The following is a 21917-nucleotide window of genomic DNA, read 5'->3' as shown; positions in this document are numbered from 1 at the left end:
GTGGGTCTGGTAAAAACAAAGCAAAAAATAACTAAATGTTTTATGACTTAAGACTCTTCTTCTACTGGTGGGTGTTAGGAAAATAATATGCAGATAAGACCCTCACTTCCTGATAGAAAATGTAGTTCTGTGATTTGTGTGTCTTTTCTTCCTAGCTCTGTATGACTTGGCTGTCCTTAAAAGAAAGGTTAAGGAAAAAGAGGAGAAAAAGAAGAAAAAAATAAAACTGATCAAATCAGAGGCAGAGGATTTGGCCGAACCATTAAGCAGTGCCGACGGGATCCCACCTCTCTCACAGGCCCCTTCTCCGCTGGCTATACCTGCTATCAAGGAGGAGTAAGTGAGCAGCAGAGACTCCTGCTTGAGGGTGAACGGTTAACCTGTGGTGTGCCCAGCACTGTGCTTGGAATGAGCCACTGGGTGTTGAACCTGCAAGACCAGAGTCCCAGGGCACCTGTTAGGGAATGTGTATAGTGTGGTCCTTTATTGAACTTTCATGTGACTGTTAGAAGGTTTAGAGGGCCTAAACCATCTGGGAATGTGTTAAACCATCTTTTTGATGGTTCTTACATATTTTTTCCTTCATTAGGCCTCTTGAAGACCTCAAGCCTTGCCTTGGAATCAATGAAATATCTTCCAGTTTCTTCTCCCTTCTATTAGAGATCTTGCTGCTAGAGGGGCAGGCTAGTCTTCCTATGGTAAGAGTTTTGGAAAACTCAGATGTACATCAATTTTCAAATTGTAGAAAACTTTTTAACAATCTATAGTTGGAGAAGAATTCTGGGTCCCTCCCAAAGCTCTGTAGCTAACTTGCTTTGTGACTATGCTGTGGCATGGCCGCGGCATTGCTGGTGTGGAACAGAGCTCTAACTGGGTTCTGGCTTTATTTTCCCTTAGCTGGAGGAACGGGTTTTGGATTGGCAGTCCTCTCCAGCCAGCTCCCTTAACAGCTGGTTCTCTGCGGCGCCCAACTGGGCAGAGTTGGTGTTACCAGCCCTGCAGTATCTTGCTGGGGAAAGTCGTGGTAAGGTACTTTTTTCCTTAGGGTCAAGTGTTTTCCCCCTTTAATTCATTCTCCTTGTAAACTGCAGCATTCTTGGTTAAATCCATTATGGTTTTGCCTAACGCTGTGCCTTGGGTGGGGAGGGCCTCTGCTGTCCTCATCCACTATGAAACATTCACAAGTTCACTCAGAGCTTAGGGATAGCAGTTACTCTGAGTTTTGCACTCTCTCTGACCTGTGTGACTTGTTCATGTGGTCCATGTCTTACAGCTGTACCTTCCAGTTTCTCTCCGTTTGTTGAATTCAAAGAGAAAACCCAGCAGTGGAAATTGCTCGGTGAGTAATTCATTCTGCCCACACGTAGCAGTGTTTCTCATTGTCTCACTTCCCCCGCTCAGCTGCCTTTGCCTTCTAGTCCTTACAGTCCAGTAGGATGTTGAAAACAATATTATGCCCTATTTTGTTCAGTAAAAAGAAGTCCTTTGTGACTCTTTTGGTATCTCAGAATCGAGGTTTGATCCCTCCCCTGGATTTTGGCTCTCCTGAGCTGGGGTGGGATGGCCTTCCTATGATGATGCCCTGTGGTGCGGATTGGATTGCAGTCTGGGGGGGTACTTTTAACAGTGGCACCCACAGTTATGTTAATCGTGCATAAGCTTTTAGATTAATGTTTCATAGTATAATTATTTTCTTTCCTAACAATGGGATTTCTGTTAAGGATAACGTGCAACAAGATGTCAGACGGCACTGAATGTGCTGTTTCCAAGGAGCAAGATTCTTATTTTTGTTTTAAATTTACAAAGTCCCTCTCACTAAGTAGTAGTGTTATATACCTGACGTAACTCGGTGACTATTAACCGATGATGGTGATAAGAGGAAAATGCCATCTTGACTTCCTACTGAAATTCACTAACCTTTCTTTTTACCCCTTTGAGTGATCTGTGAAGAGAGAGATGGACAGAAGGTTGTGAATGCAGTAGGTTCATTTATTCCTTATAAAGCGTATTTAGCATTTAGGGGTCAGGCATCGTGTTAGGTGCTAGAGTATAAAATGAACAAACATTCATTCAGGTGAAGTAACAAACATACACATTCTGTAAAAGGAAAGTACCAGAAAGGATGGAAGTTTATGATGAGGTGTTGGTATATCCTGCAGAGTCAGGAGGACCTTCCTGAGGAAGGAACGTTTTAGCAGAGATGTTAACGAAGCCTAGGAAGGAGCTCGGCAGGCTGAGGGGAAGAGCACTCCATGTGGAGCGAGCAGTGTGGGTCAGCAGGGCCAGGGAAGATTCGATTCGAATCGAAAAGATCACATAAGCCCACTTAGAGATGAGGATACTCGGGACCTACGGAGCGAGAATGGACAAGTTTGATAAAGTACGTAACCGTAGGACTTGGTTATGCCTGGCTGTGGGGAGTGAAGGGAGGGTGCCGTCAAACATCACTTGTGTTAGATTTGCACCTCGTGGTGAAGATGCCATTCATTGTGGTGGCAGCTGTGGAGGATGTCTCTCCTCGGGTGAGGGCGGAGACCTTGAGTTTAGTTTTGGGCATGCTGAGCGTGAGCTGCCTTCGAGGTATTTAAGTGTCGACGTTGAGTAGGCAGTAGGGTGTGTGGGTTTAGAATTCAGATGGGAGAGTCAAGGCAGAGAGTTTGTTGGCATGTCTACAGTAATGGCAGCCAAAGGCATAGGGAGGAAGCATGACGTGAGGGGGAAATGAGGGCCTTGACTAAGCCTTGAGAAGCTCAGAGGCCGAGCAGGCTGAGCAGGAGAGCCTATGCAGAGGTGGCTACAACTTGGGAGGAAACCATGAAATAGTCATGGAATCTTGGAAGCCAGGGAAGGACACGGTCAGGAAGTGGGGAGCGGTTGTTAGCCTTGATTGTTCCTGAAAGGTCCAGTGAGGTGAAGCCGTGGATTTGAGGACATGGAAGAAATGGTGAACTTCTTAAAAGAGTGACTCCTCACCAGGGTGGGCATCAGGGGCAGTGGCTAGCTGAAGGTGACACGTGATCGCTGACTGTGCCAGGCTGCTGGCTCGGAGTCAGCCTGGAGGGGGAACCTCCCCCCGGGCTGGCAGAGCTTGTAGGACCAGATAATAAGGCTTTTAAGCTTGTGGCCATTTTGCTGATCCCTTGCCATACTGTATCCCTTGGAAATCTGCAGATGCTCCCAGTCAGGTCCCGCTTTGCTGTGGTCAGTTAAACATTTACCTTCACACCTCTGGGTAAAGAGACCATAAATCTAAACACATCTTTTTAGAGTTTTAGCAGGGGACAGGATGATAGTGGCCAAAAGAGGCATTTTTTTTTTCATTGAGAGAAACTGAGTTTAAATATTGATGTTAAGAGTACAGTGATAAGATTGGAAATAATGGAGAGAAGGGAAAATTCACCATAAAAAACCCTGTGGAAAGGGGAAGGGATTGGCCTTGGTTAGCAGGAGACAGCGCAGTTCTTACTATAGGAGGAAGTGGTGGACGCCCAGCGCTGGGCTGTTGGGTGTGTTGAGGGGGTTTGGTCTGATGGCTTTTCTGTGAAAAATCGGAGGCGAGAGAGGTGCAGCTGTGAGAGGGAAGAGAGGTTGAGAGGGTGGGGACGTAGTCCTTACAGCCGTGGGAGACTAGCCTGACCAGAGATCAAGAGATCACGTTAGATGGCCGGCCGGTGTCGAGGCCCAGCGGAGGCTGCTCTGTGGCCCTTTACAGAGGTATTCTTGGCCTTTTGGTGTATTTCCTCTTTGGCAGCCCTCAGCTGTCTTGAGTTAAAGCTTGGAGAACGTGGACAGCTTAGAATTTGAGTGGAGCTGCAGGGGCAGCAGCAGAGGTAGGAGGTATTAGTGCCACTGAAGGGATGGGCACCCCCTGAACCCAGGAGAGAGCGAAGTGTGATGGAAAGCCTTGGACAAGTGCAGGCGCCCATGGACTCTCAGTCCCCTTGAGTCAGAGGGATGTGTTGGTGGGAGAAGTTGAGCAAGCAAGAAGCCTGGCTGGTGGTGGTCAGGGAGCAGAAGGTGGGGGTTGTACCGAGGCTCTCAGCTCTGTGTCTTGCAGGCAGTTGGGGAACTAAAAACACTGATGCCTGGGTTTTACCCACAGAGGTTTTGGTTGATGGCTTGGGTGGGACTAGACCCTCAGTGTTTTTAAAAGTTCCCAGGTGATTATTATGTGTGCGTAGTCAGGGTTGAGGAACAGTGGATTAGGCATCCATGAGGAACAGTGGATTAGGCATGGAATAGTTAGGTAATGGCAGTGTCCAGAGGTGGTTGCGGGAGTGAGGGGCTGGGGTGGAGAGGAGGGAGGATGTCGCGAGGACAGAACCAAGAGGTTTGGACGCTGGCTGTACCATATATGACGCGCCAGTTGCCCAGTGTGGTGGCAGGAAGTGGATGGTGAGGGGCCAGTGCTCTGTGAGGAGTGACTAGGTAAGTAGCTGTGAGAAGCAGGGGACAGGGTGGAACAGGTGGATCGATGACGGTAAGAGCCTTAGGGACCAGGCTTTTGTTTTACTTCGACTTTCAGAAGAGTTGGGGAGAAATAGTATGGCATCAGTGATGGGATGCAAAGGGGAGCTCCACGCTGAAGGATGTGGCTGTGAGAGAATAGGTAGCCAGCGCATCCCAAGGTAGGGCTGCGGAGAAGCGGGCTTCACACCGACCAAGGATGTGGAAGGAGTGATGGGAGAAGAGGATCCAGGCTGTAGGGAAACTGATGATGAAGGAGCATTTCTAGAAGGCAGAGCAGGAATAGGAAGCTTCCAGGATAAGAAAGTTCAGCTCTTTCTGGGCATGGTGGTAGCGTGCCTGACTAGTGGGAGCAGGTAGGAGGGCCCCGAAGTGCCATCGCAGCTGCCTTTGAAAAGGGTAGGCCCTGGGGGGCTGCATTCTCCCTCTACGCAGACCCGAGTATTGGTAGGGTCTGTGGCTTCTGGTCTAGGCAGGAGACACAGGTAGGCACCGTCATGTGATGGAAGATGCCGCAGGAGCCGGAACAAACTAATGGGGAGGGGGCTGCAGAGGGGGGTGCTCATCTCTGTAGGCAGGTCAAGGGTCAAGCCTTTCTCCTGCCTGGGGGCCACCACTGCTGTGCCAGTTGGTACAGTGCCTGTATTGCCCCATTAACGAGAGGAAGCCTTTTCTGACTCCCCCACCCCCTGAGCATAGGATAACGTCCTAGGGTACGCTTCCGTGATACCCTTTGTGACCCCTTCTCCTTTGAGATTTTATTAATGTGTATTCTTTTCTCACCTGACTGTAAACTCCCTGAGAACAGAGACTGAGTCCCTGCGTAACCCTGCCTAGCCTGCAGTGCTTGGCACATGGTGGCTATTCAGTGAATACCTAGGGAATGAGTGATTTACTTAGGGAACATCCAGATGCTGGTCAAGGCCGTACAGGCTGACGGGATAGTAAGTGCAAAGGACCATTGCCCTGTAGGTCCTGATGGCCCCAAGTAAGGAGAAGGTGAGATTTTCAGTAACATCTTAGATTGTTTTTTTTTTTTATCTCCATTATTGTTATTTGCCTTTTTGTTTTTCTGATAGGTCAATCTCAAGATAATGAAAAGGAATTAGCTGCACTCTTCCAGCTGTGGCTAGAAACCAAAGACCAGGCTTTCTGTAAGGTACAGTTTTTAAGAAATAACCAGATCTTTCTTGCTGGGCTTCTGGAGTCCTTAACTTTAAAGCCAAAATTTATTTACCTGTTAATGTTTTCCTTTTCCAGCAAGAAAATGAAGACAGTTCAGATGCCACAACACCTGTTCCTCGGGTGTGAGTATAATACTCTAATGATGGCTGGTAACCCATGAAATGACAGTTTAAGGTAGTTCCTTGTTTTGCTGACATTTTTAAGTATGGTAGAGCCATAGTGAACTTCAGAGTTCCTAGTTGTTCGCTGATTCTTCCCGGCCATAAAGTACCTGAGAAGGGTAACACTCCCATCAGTAAAAGTGGCCTTCTGAGCATAGTGTCCTGAGTTGGGGAGAGGATTGCATAGTAGAGTCTCTGAGGGGGTTGTGATCCACCTTGTAGGAGGGCACACTCCTTTCCCTGAATTGTTCAGTTCCCATTTCAGAACTGTCTCATTCTGCCCATGAGGAAATTGAGACATGAGGTTAAGTGACTTGCTGAAGGTTAGTGACAGGACCTGGTCCAGAATGTAGGCCGCTTGACCACTAATCCTGAGCTGTTTATATCATGTCATTTCATGTGGCTGTTTTCGGTCTGATGTGCACCCCCACCCCCAGCATTGTTGTGATACAGTTGACGTAGGCTGTTGTGTAAGGTTGAGGTTGTACCGCATGGTGATTTGATACACGTATGTATTATGAACCAATGACTGTAGTATTAGTTACATTCATCATGTCACATAATTATCAGCTCTTTTTTTGTGGTGAGAGCATTTAAGATCTCTCTTAGCAACTTCTCCGTGTATGAAACAGTATTGATAACTGTAGTCATCATGCTGTGCGTCAGATCCCCAGAACTTACTGGTCTTCTGACCGGAAGTTTGTACTCTTTGATCAGCCTCCCCCCATCTCCCCCACCCACCGGCCCTTGATAACTACCATTCTATGCCGTTTCTGTGACTTTGGCATTTTTTAGATTCCACGTATGTGAGGTCATACAGTATTTGTCTTCCTCGTCTGATTTTTTTCACTTGGCGCAATGGGCCCGTCTGTACTGTTGGCAAATAGCAGGATTGCTGCCTTTTCTTCATGGCTGCGTAATATTCTGTCTTATGGATGACATACCACGTTTTCTTTGTTCATCTATTGATGGGCAGTTAGGTTGCCTCTGTGTTGAAGCTGTAAATAAGGCTGCAACGAACACAAAGGTGCGCCTATCTTCTCGAGGTAGTCATCTCATTTCTTTCAGAAGTACCCAGATGTAGGATGGCTGGATCATATGATAGTTCTAATTTTTTTTAATCTAATTTTTTGGAGAATCTCCGTATACTTTCAGTAGCAGCTGAAGCAGTTTACATTCCTACCAGCAGTGCACAGCAGTTCTCTTCCCCCTGCCTCCTTGCTAACACTTGTTATTTTGTATCTTTTTGGTAAAAGCTATTCTAACATGTGTGAGGTGGTAGCTCATTGTGGTTTTGATGTATGATTTGCAACTTTTTCTCTCATTTGGTAGGTTGCTTTTTCATTTTGTTGTTTCATTTGCTGTGTGGAAGATGTTATTTGGAATAGTCTCACTTGTTTATTTTTACTTTCATTGCTTGCGTGTTTGTGTCATATCTAAAAAATTGTTGCTGAAACCAATGTCTAGGAGCCTCTGTCATAATGTTTCCTTCTAGGGGTTTTACAGTTTTAGGTGTTGGTTTAAGTCTTTAATTCATTTTGAGTTAATTTTTGTGAGTGGTATAAGATAGAGGTCCAAATTCAGTCTTTCCCATTTGGTTATCCAGGTTCCCCAATGCCATTTATTGAAGAGACTGTCCTTTCCCTGTTGAGTATTCTTGGCTGCATTGTCAAATATGGAGCCTTTGGGTTGACCATATACATGATGGTTCATTTTTGATTTTTAATTGTTTCATTGGCTTATGTGTCCGTTTTTATGCCAGTGCTGTTCGATTTTGACTATTACAATTTTCTAATAAAGTCTGAAATCAGCAAGTGTGATGCTTCCCAGGATGGCATTAACTGTTTGGGATGGTTTGTGGTTCCATATAAATTTTAGGATTTTTTTTTTCTATTTCTGTGAAAAATGATATTGGGCTTTTGTTAGAGATTACACTGAATTGGTGGGTGATTTTTGGGTAATTGGACTTTTTTTTTTTTTTTTTTAAGATTTAGAGAAGAGCAGCAGAGAAGAGGGAAAGTCCCAAGCAGACTCCCTGTTGAGTGCAGACCCCAACACAGGGCTCGATCTCACAACCCTGAGATCATGACCCCAGCCAAAAACAAGAGTCAGATGCTTAACTGACTGCGCCGCCCCCTCACCCCAGTAATATGTACATTTTAACAGTATTTTTCCAATCCACGAAATAGGCAATCTTCATTTATTGTGTGTGTGTGTTTTCAGTTTGTTTAGTCAAATTCTTAGTTTCTAGTGTACACACACATCTTTCACCTCTTTTGCTAAATTTATTTCTGGATAGTTTATTGCTTTGATGCTGTGGTATGGTTCTTTAGGACCCTGAACACCAGCACAGAGGGCCAGCTGAATGTGGCAGGACCGTTGCCTTACGTAACAGGGGTGTAGAACTCCGTTACTCTTGGGAGGAGAAAAACCATCCTTGTCATGTTACAGTTTGAAGTCCTTTGTTCCTCTAAGGCTGAGTTTTTTTTTTTTTTTTCTTTTTGTCATTCGATGGGGTTTATTTAGCAGTAGTACTGAAAACGTAAAAATATCAGCCTCTTTCTCACCTATGTAGTAACTTTCTGGATGTCTAAGTAATTCTCAGAAATCTAGGACTTACTTGGTAGGATTTGGAAAGTGGACTTTTGACCTTTGCAGGAACAGAGTACTAATGAAGGGACGTTTTTTTCATGGTGCAAAGGACTGGTTCTGGGTACTGGAGAAAAGGTGATGGAGGGTGATGATAGAAAATCCTTTATGTTTCAGAAGAACGGACTATGTGGTGCGGCCCAGCACGGGGGAGGAGAAACGAGTTTTTCAGGAGCAGGTAAGAGATCACTAGCACCCAGTGAAAATCACTTCATCTGTGGGGCCATGCAGAGAAAGCTCTGAGCCTGAGTCTCCTTTAGCACAGATTCTTTGAGGAAACTCACACCCTTAACCTTAGATATTCGGTTGGTTGAGATTGTTTGCTGGGGGGTGGAATTGGTGTGAGGAAAGGGAATGCGAAATGTTTCGATGGGCTTTTCTTCCAGACAGTAAAATACACTTCTATTTTTCTCTGTATCTTTGCTAGTGATTAGGGCTCGAGATGATCCTTTTCCCACTGTGGTTGGCTGTGGTATTCCTAGTGGAATACCCCGTTTTCTTGTCTTAGTCTCTCCAGGCTGACCCTTTACTGTATGAGAACATTAGAAAGAACCCCACTGATTGTGACTTAAGGGCCTTGTCTGGTTTCTCTTGGTAGGAGCGTTACAGATACAGCCAACCCCATAAGGCGTTCACCTTTCGCATGCATGGCTTCGAGTCTGTAGTAGGGCCTGTGAAGGGTGTTTTTGACAAAGAGACCTCACTCAACAAGGCTCGGGAGCACTCCCTGCTGCGTTCTGACCGGCCTGCCTATGTCACCATCCTGTCTCTTGGTATGTGTCATCTGTCTCTTGTCAGGGATCCCTTCTTTCTCCAACCAGCTGTCTCTCCCTCACCCCCTGGAAGAGCTGTAAGGGTCTGCTGTAGTTTTAGGAGGCCTTAGAATTTGGGTAACGAAGGGAGAATTCTATCCCCAGAGACTAATGCCAGGAATCAGTGTTTTTTCCCTGATGTCTGAGCTCACATTTATTTTCATGCAGGAATTTTTCACAGGCCAGTGAAATAGCTTGTTTGGGAATTCGCTTTCTCCAGGCTGATTCTGTTTAAGATGAGATTTTTAACCTTTTTTGTGCCATGAAGCTCTTTGGTAGTGTAGTGAATCCTGTACACTCCATCTCAGGATTTTGTCTTTAAATTCATAAAATGAAATGTGTAGGGTTACAAAAACCAGTCTTTATTAAAGTATTTATCAGAATGTTAAATTTATGATGCAGAAATAGATGTTTTTATTATGATATTAAATGACAGCCTCCAGCAGCAGGTCTTATATCTCCTGTAATTTTCAAATAGTGATGAGTAGAAGTGATACTGTGATGGGAAATTGTCTACAGCAGCTGCGATGTGACATGAAAATATTTGATTTCTGATCACGTCGCTGCCAATAGATTTGTTACCTTTTCTCATACCTGAAGGAAATGCTAAATTTCAGTCAGATGTATGAATCTTTTTCCCACCCGAGCTGATGGACCTTAGTGTCGGCTGCAGGTGTGAAGAGTACAGGACACTGCCCCGTTACTGTCATAATAGATGATAACGCTGAGTCTGATTAAAGCAAAGAGACATCTACTCAGCAAGCTACTCCCCACGAGAGCAGGCTAGAGGGTCAGTGCTCGTCACTGGCAGCCTTGCTTGACTCTTGGACTGTCCATTTCCCGATGCTATCAGTTCGAGACGCTGCGGCCCGGCTGCCTAACGGGGAAGGTACCCGGGCAGAGATCTGCGAACTGCTCAAGGACTCCCAGTTCCTCGCACCAGATGTCACCAGCACTCAGGTAAGATGGAAAAGAGATCGTGACTGTTTTGTTCCAGGATGGATTTAAGGAAACTTACAAGGAAATGTAAAGTGTAATAATTTTTTTCAACTGAATGAAGAAGAGGAAAGGAGAAGATCCTGAGAAATGTGACTGGTGATGTCCTAAGACCTATAGTCAGCAGAGCACAGATTTGACTCTGCACGTCAGCTTCTTCTACAGCTGCTTAGTTCCCGGCTCCTGCAGGGGACCGCTCAGTCTCTCAGGAATCTTGTTTTGCCAAGAGATACAGTGAGCCATTGGCAGTACTGCCACCAGGCTAAGATAGGATGTGTGTGTCGGCTGCGACTTACACCCAGCGATTTTTTTCTGGTGTCCAAGTCTGACTTGTCTCTTTTCCCCTTTGGTCTGGTTCTCAGGTGAACACAGTAGTGAGTGGGGCACTGGATCGGCTGCATTATGAAAAAGACCCGTGTGTGAAATACGACATTGGGCGAAAGCTGTGGATCTACCTGCATCGAGACCGGAGCGAGGAGGAGTTCGGTGTGTGAGGCTCTGAGTTGACTAGGGGTGCTTCTGACTCCCTGCCCCAGTTTCGTTTTGCTTTTCAGTGATGTTCAGGCAGGATGGGAGTGATGTACAGGCAGCTATCTAGCCCGCTGGTGAGGCCACCAGTAAGGTCATGGAACCCTCATCCTTGCTATGCTGAGGTTAAACTCTTGCTGAACCTTAACCACTCTTATTGACAGAGCGGATTCACCAAGCACAAGCAGCTGCGGCTAAAGCCAGAAAAGCCCTTCAGCAAAAACCCAAGCCCCCATCCAAGGTGGTAAGTTACCTCTGGGAGCCTTACTGGTGTCAGAGTTGGTGGCAGCTAGGCCTTCTGTGAACTCAGTGCATCGGGAACCGCAGGGCTGTGCCGTCGCTTGGGGACTCTGTTAAACTGCACCCGAATTTCTCTTCTGCCTGTAGAAATCCGGTAGCAAGGAGAGTTCCCTGAAGGTCCTTGGCAGCGGCCCCTCCGAGCAGAGCCAGATGAGCCTCAGTGATTCCAGCATGCCCCCCACCCCAGTCACACCCGTGACCCCCACCACTCCAGCTTTGCCTGCCACTCCGATCTCCCCTCCCCCCGTGTCATCTGTGAACAAAAGTGGTCCTACTACTGTCTCAGAACCAGCTAAGTCTAGCTCAGGGTAAGCTCTTCCATTTTTTTCTCCAGCTTTCTCTTTTTCCAGTAAAGGCCTTTCAGGTGTGTGGCTTAAGTTTGTTTTTTGTCACCCCCGCCCATTTCCTTGTGTCCTTATAGTGTCCTCCTGGTGTCTTCACCAACAATGCCACAGCTGGGAACCATGCTTTCCCCGGCTTCCAGCCAGACTCCACCAAACTCTCAGGCGGCCGCCCGGGTTGTGAGCCACTCTGGCTCGGCTGGACTACCCCAGGTGCGGGTGGTGGCGCAGCCTGGCCTTCCTACTGTGACTCAGCAGTCTGCAGGGCCAGCACAGACGCTGCCGCAGATGCCAGCGGGACCACAGATTCGCGTTCCAGCCACTGCTACTCAGACCAAAGTCGTGCCCCAGGTAAACAGGGACAACGAACCTGGACCCCAAGGTGGTCTGATGAGTCCCGTGGGCAGGCTGTGGAGGGACCGAGGAGCCTTAGATCATTGTTGCTGCTACTGTTTATCACGGCAGCCCAGTTAATGTCCACAGTCGGGTAAGCATGACTAATAAGTTGTATTTTACGTGCTGGGAATCAGAACTTCTGAGAAGTTCAGTGACTTACCCAGCATTGTAACGTCAGGACCTTTATGGAGGTGGGATGGGATTCTAAATCTCAGGCTCCTTCTGTTGTGCGAGTCTTAGCCATACTGCTAACTAGTTGGGTAACTTTAGAGAAGGGTCTTAGCTCCTGTGGACTCAGTTTCCTTTACTGTGAAAGGGGCATAATGCTTATTCTCATTGTGGAGGAATAAAATGGGATGTGCAGTGTAAACCTTTCTGAAAATTAAGATGCTCCACACAGATACAAGAACTTTACAGTGTGCACTTAAGAGTCTAGTGAGCTTGGGCAGCCCCGGTGGCGCAGCGGTTTGGCGCCGCCTGCAGCCCAGGGTGTGATCCTGGAGACCTGGGATCGAGTCCCACGTCGGGCTCCCGGCATGGAGCCTGCTTCTCCCTCTGCCTGTGTCTCTGCCTGTCTCTCTCTCTCTCTGAATGAATAAATAAATAAATCTTTTTTTTTTTTAAAAAAAAAGAGGCTAGTGAGCCTTAGCACTGATAGAGTAGAAGTACTCTCAGGGACATGTCCTGGGTGGTGGCCGGCTGGAGACGGCTTGGTGTGCTGGGCTGCACCTCGGTGTCTAATCAAGCTCTCGGCTTCACACTTGAACTAGACAGTAATGGCCACCGTTCCAGTCAAAGCCCAGACCGCGGCGACCACTGTGCAGCGGCCCGGACCCGGGCAGGCGGGGCTCACAATGACAAGTCTCCCAGCCACGGCCAGCCCCGCGAGCAAGCCGGCCACGAGTTCTCCCGGGAGCTCTGCTCCGAGTGCTTCCACAGCTGCTGTCATTCAGAATGTCACAGGACAGAACATCATCAAGCAGGTTGGTGGACATCTCTCTGGGTGGATTTGACTCCTTCATCCTAAAGCTGGGGACAGTCGGAGGTCTTAATGATTCGTCTTCTTGATCCTTAGTTCGTGGGTATTTCAAAGTTGAATTCCTGCTTCATAGATACCAAAGATGTCTTTTCTGTATAATTTAGCATTTAGTAGTTTCTGGATTTGGTGTAGACATTCCATGAATTTATTTAGTGAAAATTTTGCAGTATAACATTATATACCTTTGTGGTATTTTGGCTTATCTCTGGTAACAGTAGGATACACCTGCACTTCCCTGGCTGTGAATATGCAAGGATTATCACTGAATTCTGAAGAATTGTTAGGCATTGGGGCTCCTGGCTGGCTCAGGGGAGCTTGTGACTCTTGACCCTAGGGTTGTGAGTTTGAGGTCCACTCACAATGGGTGCAGAGGTTACTTAAAAATAAAATCTTCAAAAAATAAAAAATAAAAAACCTAAGAATTGTTAGGCACAGTAGCAGTGATAGATGTGGTTTTTATGTGCTGATGCCATGGAGTATTGAAAGAAGGGAGTTGAGTGTGTCCTACAGCTTTGGGCTTGAGTGATTAGATAGACTGTGATATTATTTACTGAGATAGAAGAAAATACCAAGGTGCAGAGATGGGAATGCAGTCTGAGAGAACGGTGTGTTCATGAAGCCGGTACCTGTGTCAAGGGTATGAAAGTGGGAGTGACATGAGGCTGAACATTGATGACTCATTGGTTACAGGTAATGAGTGCACTTGACTGGCCACCAGTGGATTGGTGGCTGTTTGGGAATGGGTTCAAAAGAGAATGTAAGGTGAGGAAGTGGAGACCAGCAATGTAGGCAATTTTTAAGCAGTTCTGCTTTTGACAAGAGCAGAGAACGGGCTGGAGGGAGGTGTGGAGTAAATGAGGGTCGTCGTCTTTGTAGGTTGAGAAATGTTAAAGCAGGTTTGCATTCTGATGGCAGTGGTCCAGCAGAGAGGGGGAATTGCTCACGCAACAGAGAGAAGGTCCCTGAGGCTAGAAGAGTTGCATGTATTACACATGGGACATCAGCCTTGGATAGGAGTCGGGGTATGAATCCAGCAGGTCTGGCTCCAGAGCCCATGTCGTGACCACATGCCATTTCGGCTGCTCTCAAAATTAAGGGTCACCATAACTTGACTTTTTAAAATTTACCTTATGTTAAAGGAAACACATTTTTTGAAACAGTCGGGAAATATAAATATATATTCTTAGATACTATTTACAGATGATTATTAGGTAATAACAGGTGGGGGCTTTATGTGTGACCTAACATGTGACCTCTCTTGGAAAATGATCGGTGTACACTTAAAAAGAATGCATATTTTGCTACTTTTGGCTGGAATGTTCCATATATATCTGTTAAGCTCATCTGGTCTAATGTGTAGGTGATTATAATTTTTACTTTAAAAAGTCCTGTTCCAGGTGAGAAATGTGTACAGAAGTATTGATCAGCAAAATGATATATATTGTTTACTTTAAAATATTCCAACTCCTCTGTCTACCCCTTCCCCCTAAAAAGGCGGGGAAGGACATAAAACAAGATTGGCAAAATGATCGCTTTGAAGCTGGGTGAGAGTGAGTACATGGATTTGTTATAGACTGTTCTCTACTTTTGTAAATGGTTACCAGTTTTCAAAACAAAAAGAAAAATGTCTGAAACACACATACCCAAGACATGGAGGTTTGTCTCATTACACTGCACAACCAGCTTAGCTCTGTGGACCCCCTTATCAGTGCTGTTTCTTCTCCATCCAGGTGGCAATCACTGGGCAGCTCGGCGTGAAGCCCCAGGCGGGCAACAGCATTCCGCTCACGGCCACTAACTTCCGCATCCAGGGTAAGGATGTCTTGCGACTGCCGCCCTCTTCCATCACGACAGATGCCAAAGGCCAGACGGTTCTGCGAATCACTCCGGACATGATGGCCACGTTGGCCAAGTCCCAGGTCACCACCGTCAAATTGACTCAGGACCTCTTTGGGACAGGAAGTGGCGCCGGGGGCAAGGGCATTTCTGCTACCTTGCACGTCACCTCCAATCCAGTCCATGCCACGGACAGCCCTGCCAAGGCCAGCTCAGCCAGTGCTCCTTCATCCACTCCAACAGGTACCACCGTGGTTAAAGTGACTCCTGACCTCAAGCCAACAGAAGCCTCAAGTTCAGCTTTTCGCTTGATGCCAGCACTTGGTGTGAGTGTGGCAGACCAGAAGGGGAAAAACACAGTGGCTTCTTCAGAAGCGAAACCAGCTGCCACGATCCGCATCGTGCAGGGCCTGGGAGTGATGCCCCCCAAAGCAGGTCAGACCATCACAGTCGCAACCCATGCCAAGCAGGGGTCCTCAGTGGCCAGTGGGTCTGGAACTGTCCATACTTCTGCGGTGTCCTTGCCCAGTATGAATGCTGCTGTGTCCAAGACTGTGGCCGTGGCCTCCGGGGCTGCAAGCACCCCCATCAGCATCGGGACGGGCGCCTCTGCCGTGCGGCAGGTCCCGGTCAGCACCACGGTTGTTTCCACGTCCCAGGCTGTGAGTAACAGGTGGGGGGAAGAGTATCCCTCACGCTTAGGGTAACAGAAAATGCACCCTGTCTGTATCTCTTTGTTTGACCCCAACGGCTTACTTTCTAATGAGCTTTTTTGTTTAATTTCAAAACAAATTTATGAAGTAGTGTATGCATACATTCTTATAAAGATTAAAACAGTACAGAAGTACATAGAATAAAAGATAACATTTCTTTCACTAGTCTCTACTTCTCCCTTCATGAGAGCTGATTACTATTGGTATCTTGGCATTTATCCTTCCAGTCCTTTTCCTGAGCATTCCCATACCGTGTGTATACATAGTTTAAAAAGAGAGCCCCGTGAGAGACCTTAAATCCGTATACTGTTCTGTGATTTGCTTTATTTATTAAAAAATCTGTTTGAGGGATTATTCTAGATCTGACGTGGATATTGACAGCATTCTTTTTTTAACAATACATGGTAATCCATAGAGGGGATATGCTTGAACCTTTCTTTTTTTAAAGACCAAGGTTGCAGTGAACGAACATGTATAAATATTTCTGGAGCGGAGGTTCCTAGAACGGGTCAGGGATACACGTATTGAAAGTTTTGTTAAGTCCAGTTGTGCACCCAAAAAGACCATAGCACCTTACACTCCCATCAGCAGCTCTCCTTTCTCCCCCTACCCTAACCAGTGCTGGATATCACAGGTTTGTTGTTTGTTAACTTTAATTAACTGGTGAAAAAAGTTCTTTTTCTGTTTAATTTCCCTGATCTTGAGAGGGGTTGAGCATCCATTTTGGGATGTGCTGTCCAGTGGTGAATAAATCTTTGCCAATTTTCTTCTGGGGTATTTAGCTTTTTTACATTTTTTGAGGTGGCTCTTTGTATCTTCTGTCTGTTAATTCTTGGTATGTGTAGAAAATCCTTCCTTCCAGTCTGTCATTTTTTAACCTTCCATATGGAGTCTTTGCTCTACAGGTATTTTATCGGATTAGATCTATCAACATTTTCTTTTATGGTTCCTGGGTTTTGTGTCTTGTGCTTTTCTGACTTCAGATTAGCTTTCATTTTTATAAGATATTTTCAGGGTTTTAGGAAAAAGTATAATGGATAATCCATTTGAAATATATTTCCTGAATGACATGTTGTAGAGATGTCATCTTATATTTCTTTATCTCAACATCATTGACTAGTTTATTCCTTACCTACTAATTTGAAATGCTACAGTTACAAAGCAAATTCCCATATCAACATCGGTATGTTTCTGGGTGCCTGTGGATAAGAGCACTATTCTATAGAGTGGGGTGCATATAGACATTAATGAACCCAGTTTTACTTTTCAAAGCAAGCTGTGTGTAGTAAAACCTCAGTAATTTGGGTAAAAGCCAGAGCAGTGGAGGAAGGAGGACATTAGTAAAACCAGCCAGCCAACAAACCTTGAAACACAGTGTGGCTTAAAAGGAAATATTTATTTAGGTTCTCATATCACAAAAGTTAAATTACGGAAGCAAGGAAGCAGTGTGTATTCGCACCACTTGTGTTTCTCTTGCGTTCTCTTCTAACGCAGAAAGGTAGTAAGCCCATGGCATCTCCTCTCCATCACAGTCTAGACAAATACAACCCGAGAGCGTGTGAGGGGCACGAAGTCTGGGGCAGTGATTCTTTTCCTGGTCTAGTCAGCTACCTAGGCTAGTTCACAGAGGGACAATTCTAGCTGGAGTTCCGGTGGTCTGAAATGTTGGAAGCTACTGAGGCATTCTTAAGAAAATAAAACCATAAATAAATCCACCCGGAGGTACCATCTCAAGGTATTCGGTGGCCTGTTGACATCTTTGAGTGCTTTCTGATGGGCTGCACATTGTGAGTAAACTGGAGAGAGGGATGGGTAGCTGTGACACGGTTTCACACCTGCGTGCCTGGCTTCTTTAGAAATAGCTTGCCCTTGGGAAATGTCGATGCCTCCTCTTAGTATCATAGCAACCACTCCTCTTGAATCATTTTTAAAAATCAGATTTACACAAGATGTAACTGTGTATAAATTCTGTTACCAACCAAGGGTTCAAAAGCAGGCAGCCTAAAAACAGGTGGTGCAGTGAGCTAATCTTTGCCATTGAAATCCCAAAGACTCTAGGCCTCTTCAGCTTCTCTTTTGTTCCTTTTAGGCCTTATTGGCTCTGGAGTTGGACTTTTCACTTGGTTGAGTTTATTATTAATGCCCCTTACCTAATAACCTCTCTTTATCTGTGGGAGAGACGGAAAGCACCTGGAAAATGTGACCTGTTCCTAATCTAGCCTGCCCTGCTGTATGCTCCCCACCAGTGAGCCTGCGTTCCAGGGAAGCAGTGGTTGTGCACTTTATTAACTCTTGAGTGCCTCTGCTGTCCTTCTCACACGGACTCCAGATAGTGATTGTGTGCCAGGTGTCGGGAGGTACACAGCTGACTCAGGCCCTACCCACTCAGGGGCTCAGACTCTTACTGCGCCTAAGTGAACACACGCTTTCCTTTTCCATCTAGTGCATGTTCTTATCCCGATAGTAGCATATATCCCGATATATGGTTATTGCTGCTCTGGGTGGTGTGAAGGAGGATGGTTAATAGATCAAATGATACCTAAATGTAGTATGTGAGCATGTAACTGCAGCCTCTTGGCAGCTCCCTGAGGGTGGCCTGGGCCCACACCTCAGAAAGATTGGGCCCCTGCAGAGTCCAGGAAATGAGAGCATCTGAGTGCTTGTGTCTCCGTTCTGGGGCCCTGGAGGTGACCTTTGGTGGTTTTCCTTACCACCGATCCCATAAGCCTGATTTCTTTTTTTCTTTTTAGGGGAAGCTGCCTACGCGGATCACGGTTCCACTGTCTGTCATCAGCCAGCCTATGAAGGGCAAAAGCGTGGTCACGGCCCCCATCATCAAAGGCAGCCTTGGAGCCAAGTAAGTGCCCTGGTGCTGGGCAGGCAGGGCTTCCAGGCGACTCCTTGCTCCACAGCGGAAAGTCAGCTCATTTTTCTGGGGCTCTCCTTGGATATTTCTCCTTTCTTGTGCTCTTGTGTATTTCTTGAGGACCTAGTATTGTTTTAGGTGCTGGGGACACAGAGCAGAGATTAAAACAGACAGAAATCTATGCTGTCCTCAAGCTTATATTGTAGGGTGAGGAAAGAAATCATAGAGTAGATACCACGTGGGGTGGTGATATGTACTATGGGGAGAAAAGCAAGAATAGGGACGGGAAGTGCTGGGATGGGGTGGGTTGGTGATATGGCTCAGATGGCAGTTTCCAGTGGGTGTTAGGGAAGGCCTCACTTTGACATTGAGCCCTGGGCCATGGTAGTTCAGAAGAGGAGGACTTACTGGGGAGCCTAGGCTTTGTGTACTCCTGACCTAAACAGGGATAAAGGGGCTTGATGAGATCAGCCTGGTGGTCTCAAGGCAGCTATTTTGGGGGACATGTCTTGTCTGGAATACACACTTCCCTGGAGTCCTGTCCCTTATTTGTGCTGATGAGAGTATGGTGTCAGAACCATTGTATCCAGAGCACTGAGGGCCTTGGGGCTTTGTGAGAAGCCTAGAAGCCAAGAGAAAGGTGGTCTCACCGGCTGGTTTCCATTTCAGTCCAGAATACAGGAGTCTTCACTGGGCTGCAGATTTCACTGTTTTCCTTAAGCACACGGCCTGGTTCTGGGCCAGAGATAACACCCCTCCTGTCCTGACGCCTCACTCCTGCTTTCCCTCCACAGCCTCAGTGGGTTGGGCCGCAATATCATCCTCACCACCATGCCCGCGGGTACTAAGCTCATTGCTGGCAATAAGCCTGTTAGTTTCCTCACTGCCCAGCAGTTGCAGCAGCTTCAGCAGCAAGGTCAGGCCACACAGGTAAGGGCCGAGGCAAACTGTTGGCCGCATCAGGCTTCTCTCTCCTTTGCTATTTGTTCGCAATTGAGGAGCTCATTTGCAACCTCCTGACCAGACCTCCTCTCTTTGCAAACAGGTGCGCATCCAGACTGTCCCCGCATCCCATCTTCAACAGGGAACAGCTTCTGGTTCCTCCAAAGCAGTCTCCACTGTCGTCGTGACTACAGCTCCATCTCCTAAACAGGCACCTGAACAGCAGTGATTCAGGGAGCGAGAGAGAGAAAGACAGAGAGCGAGAGATGGCGTCCGTGAAAGAGCGCACCCGGTCTGCCCTCCTGGCCGAGAGGAGGGGAGCAGGGAGGTGGCATCGTTCTCCTCAGCTTGTCTGTTTAGGGAAGGACAGCAGTGGGATGATGGCAGCGGTGGTGGCCTGGATCTCCACTGCACTCCACAGTGGAGCACGCCGAGGAGTCCCCCCGGGCTTCCAAGGGCTGTTCATTCCGAGCCGGGAGAAGCTCCTCTGTTAGGGTCGGGTGAGGTCATCGTTGTGCCACTCGAGCCACAGTTCTCTCCTGAGAGCCAGACACCGGGGAAGGCTTACAGCCGCCGAGTGTGCCAAGTGGCCAGAAGCCTCGTTCTGTACGGGGATTAGATTTTTTAGCTTCTGCTCTTCTCCGTGACTAGTGGTCTAGATAGGAGTTTTGTGTCCAGAAATTTTTATGTAACTTATTTTTTTAAAGAACCTGTTGTATATCTTTACCCAATAGAAACCTGGGCCGTAGCCCTCCCACCCTGTCCTCCGAACTGATTGCTGCTATTCTTTTGACCAGAAGAAAATAGCAGAATTCTTAGTAAGTTGGTGGCTGACTTGATCACTACATAGTAACGGGGAGGCTGAAAGGTGGGCAGGAAACCTAGGGAGTGAGAGAACGTGGGTTCCCCCAAGTGGGATGAGCCTGGCACTGCTTCATGAAGAGGTTTCGAGATCTTGAGTGTGGGCCATAGCTTCACCTGCTGACTACGTCCTGCTTGTCAGCCCTGTTCACACCAAAGTCCGGAGCCGGCAGACAGAGTAGGCCAGCGCCAGCAGAAATGCTGCTTTTGTAGCTCAGACGTTACTGCAGTTCAGAGGTTATACGTTCTGCTTTGCTCCAGAGCACGAGTCTGCAAACCACAGCCCTGGGGCTGGCTACTTGTTTTTGTAAATAAAGTCTTATTGGAACACAGCCCACGGCCATTTGTCTGTGTGTTACCATGGCTGCTTTCAGTTAGAAGGCAGACCCAAGTAATTGGCTTGGAGTCCATAGGCCCTCAAGCCCCTTGGGTAAAACTTTGCTGACTTCTCTGGAGTAGAGACGGCACGAAGAGCAGGGTGTGTGCACTAGGAGCAGCACGGTCACGGGAGAGGTCAGTCGGGATTTATCGGTCCTGTCATCCCGGCTGTGTCACACTTCTCAGCCTCCACCAAGCTCTAGGCAGAGCTCTGAACAATGTTTTAAAATGTATTAAGTAATTAAAGCACTGGTTGTGAACAATATGTGCCTCTTTTGTATGGGAGCGAGGGTTGGATGGTAAAGCTTTTGTGCAGTGTCAGGGCTCCCCTGCATCTCTTGAGAGTATCCAGGTTATTAAAAATGTGTCTTCAATCTGTGGAAATGTAGTGATGTTTTCTGGGGACTGGTGAGGAAGTGGACTTGAGGGGCAGGGAATTTCCCTGGCCTACTTGAGAGGGGGGTCTCCAGGTGGAATCTGAGTGATGAGATAGGTTGTGGAGGAACAGAAAAGGCCAGAGGGGCTGGTGGCTTTCTAGACCTCACATTTGAGGCAGTCCTGTAAAATAGACATTGTTATCCCTCTCCTGGCTTCTCACCCCTGTGACAAATTGCGAGTCTGAGTTGAGGTTAAAGAGGAGCAACATAAAAATCCAGTTTTCTAAGTCACCTGTCCTTACTGCTGCCTTCCTCAGGGAGGATGGCTGTGATGTGTCATGCTGAGAGGCGCTGGGGTAAGCCCAAGTTACAGAGGGCAGAGGTGAATTGGCTGAGGGGTGAGCGAGCGTTTGCCGGTAGTGGGGGGCCTGCACAGAGGTCGGACTGGGAAGGGGCAGAGGTAGGGACTGCCAGGACGGAGAAACAGGGCCTTTAGTGAGTGGAGGAGAGAGCACCTGGGTTTTCCAGTACTTTGATATTTGCATGTCATTGCTTCCTAGAGTCACATTTCACGTGAAGAGCCCACGTGACTGTGTCTAAATGAGAAAACGGTAGAAATGTGAGGGATCCTGTCTCAGATATTTATTGCTGGTTAAAACAAACCCCTCCTGAAGTTACTTAACATGATTTCCTGAAAGTAGTTTTGGCATTCAACCCCAGCCCTGCCCCACCCTTGTGTTTTCTGAAGTCACCTGGCTCCGTCTGTCCACCCAGTGCCTGGAGACATTTATCTGTGTGCTCGGGAACAGAGGTGTCGCAGGGTGCTAGTGTAGGACTGACGCCCTGGTGAGCATGGTTTGTACCGCCTGGCTTGTCTGGAGTGCTGAGGAATGGTAACCCCCTGCTGTTGTCCAAGCGATGTACCGGTATCTGCATTGAGCGTGGTTCCTCAGATACAGACCTCAGGGGTCTTGTGGAGATGCGGTGGCTGCGGTGGATGTTTTGGGGAGAACAAGTCCAGAACTCGTGGCGGCCATTGAGCCCCCACACCCAAGGTTCGGAGGTTGGTA

The 21917-nt window shown here is 47.2% G+C and overlaps 1 protein-coding gene across 3 annotated transcripts in view; it reads left to right on the top strand.

Moving 5' to 3' along the window:
• The window catches only part of NFRKB (nuclear factor related to kappaB binding protein), a 38539-nt gene extending 17806 nt beyond the window's left edge, over window positions 1-20733 (top strand). For all 3 annotated transcript variants that reach the window (XM_055305200.1, XM_055305201.1, XM_055305199.1), the window contains exons 10-27: window positions 156-336; window positions 590-698; window positions 898-1024; window positions 1274-1339; window positions 5547-5626; window positions 5728-5774; window positions 8580-8640; window positions 9061-9235; window positions 10128-10234; window positions 10633-10756; window positions 10963-11042; window positions 11186-11406; window positions 11520-11790; window positions 12606-12818; window positions 14605-15372; window positions 18174-18280; window positions 19084-19219; window positions 19335-20733. In XM_055305200.1, the coding sequence (XP_055161175.1) occupies window positions 156-336; window positions 590-698; window positions 898-1024; window positions 1274-1339; window positions 5547-5626; window positions 5728-5774; window positions 8580-8640; window positions 9061-9235; window positions 10128-10234; window positions 10633-10756; window positions 10963-11042; window positions 11186-11406; window positions 11520-11790; window positions 12606-12818; window positions 14605-15372; window positions 18174-18280; window positions 19084-19219; window positions 19335-19460 (2999 nt within the window). In that variant the 3' untranslated portion in view covers window positions 19461-20733. The remainder of the gene's footprint in view (window positions 1-155; window positions 337-589; window positions 699-897; window positions 1025-1273; window positions 1340-5546; window positions 5627-5727; window positions 5775-8579; window positions 8641-9060; window positions 9236-10127; window positions 10235-10632; window positions 10757-10962; window positions 11043-11185; window positions 11407-11519; window positions 11791-12605; window positions 12819-14604; window positions 15373-18173; window positions 18281-19083; window positions 19220-19334) is intronic.
• Window positions 20734-21917: the final 1184 nt, after the last annotated feature.

Source organism: Nyctereutes procyonoides, unplaced genomic scaffold, assembly GCF_905146905.1.
Source record: "Nyctereutes procyonoides isolate TBG_1078 unplaced genomic scaffold, NYPRO_anot_genome, whole genome shotgun sequence".
NCBI lineage: Eukaryota > Metazoa > Chordata > Mammalia > Carnivora > Canidae > Nyctereutes > Nyctereutes procyonoides.
The sequence above is the reverse complement of the archived record's forward strand: the minus strand, read 5'-3'. Positions and strand labels throughout refer to the sequence as shown.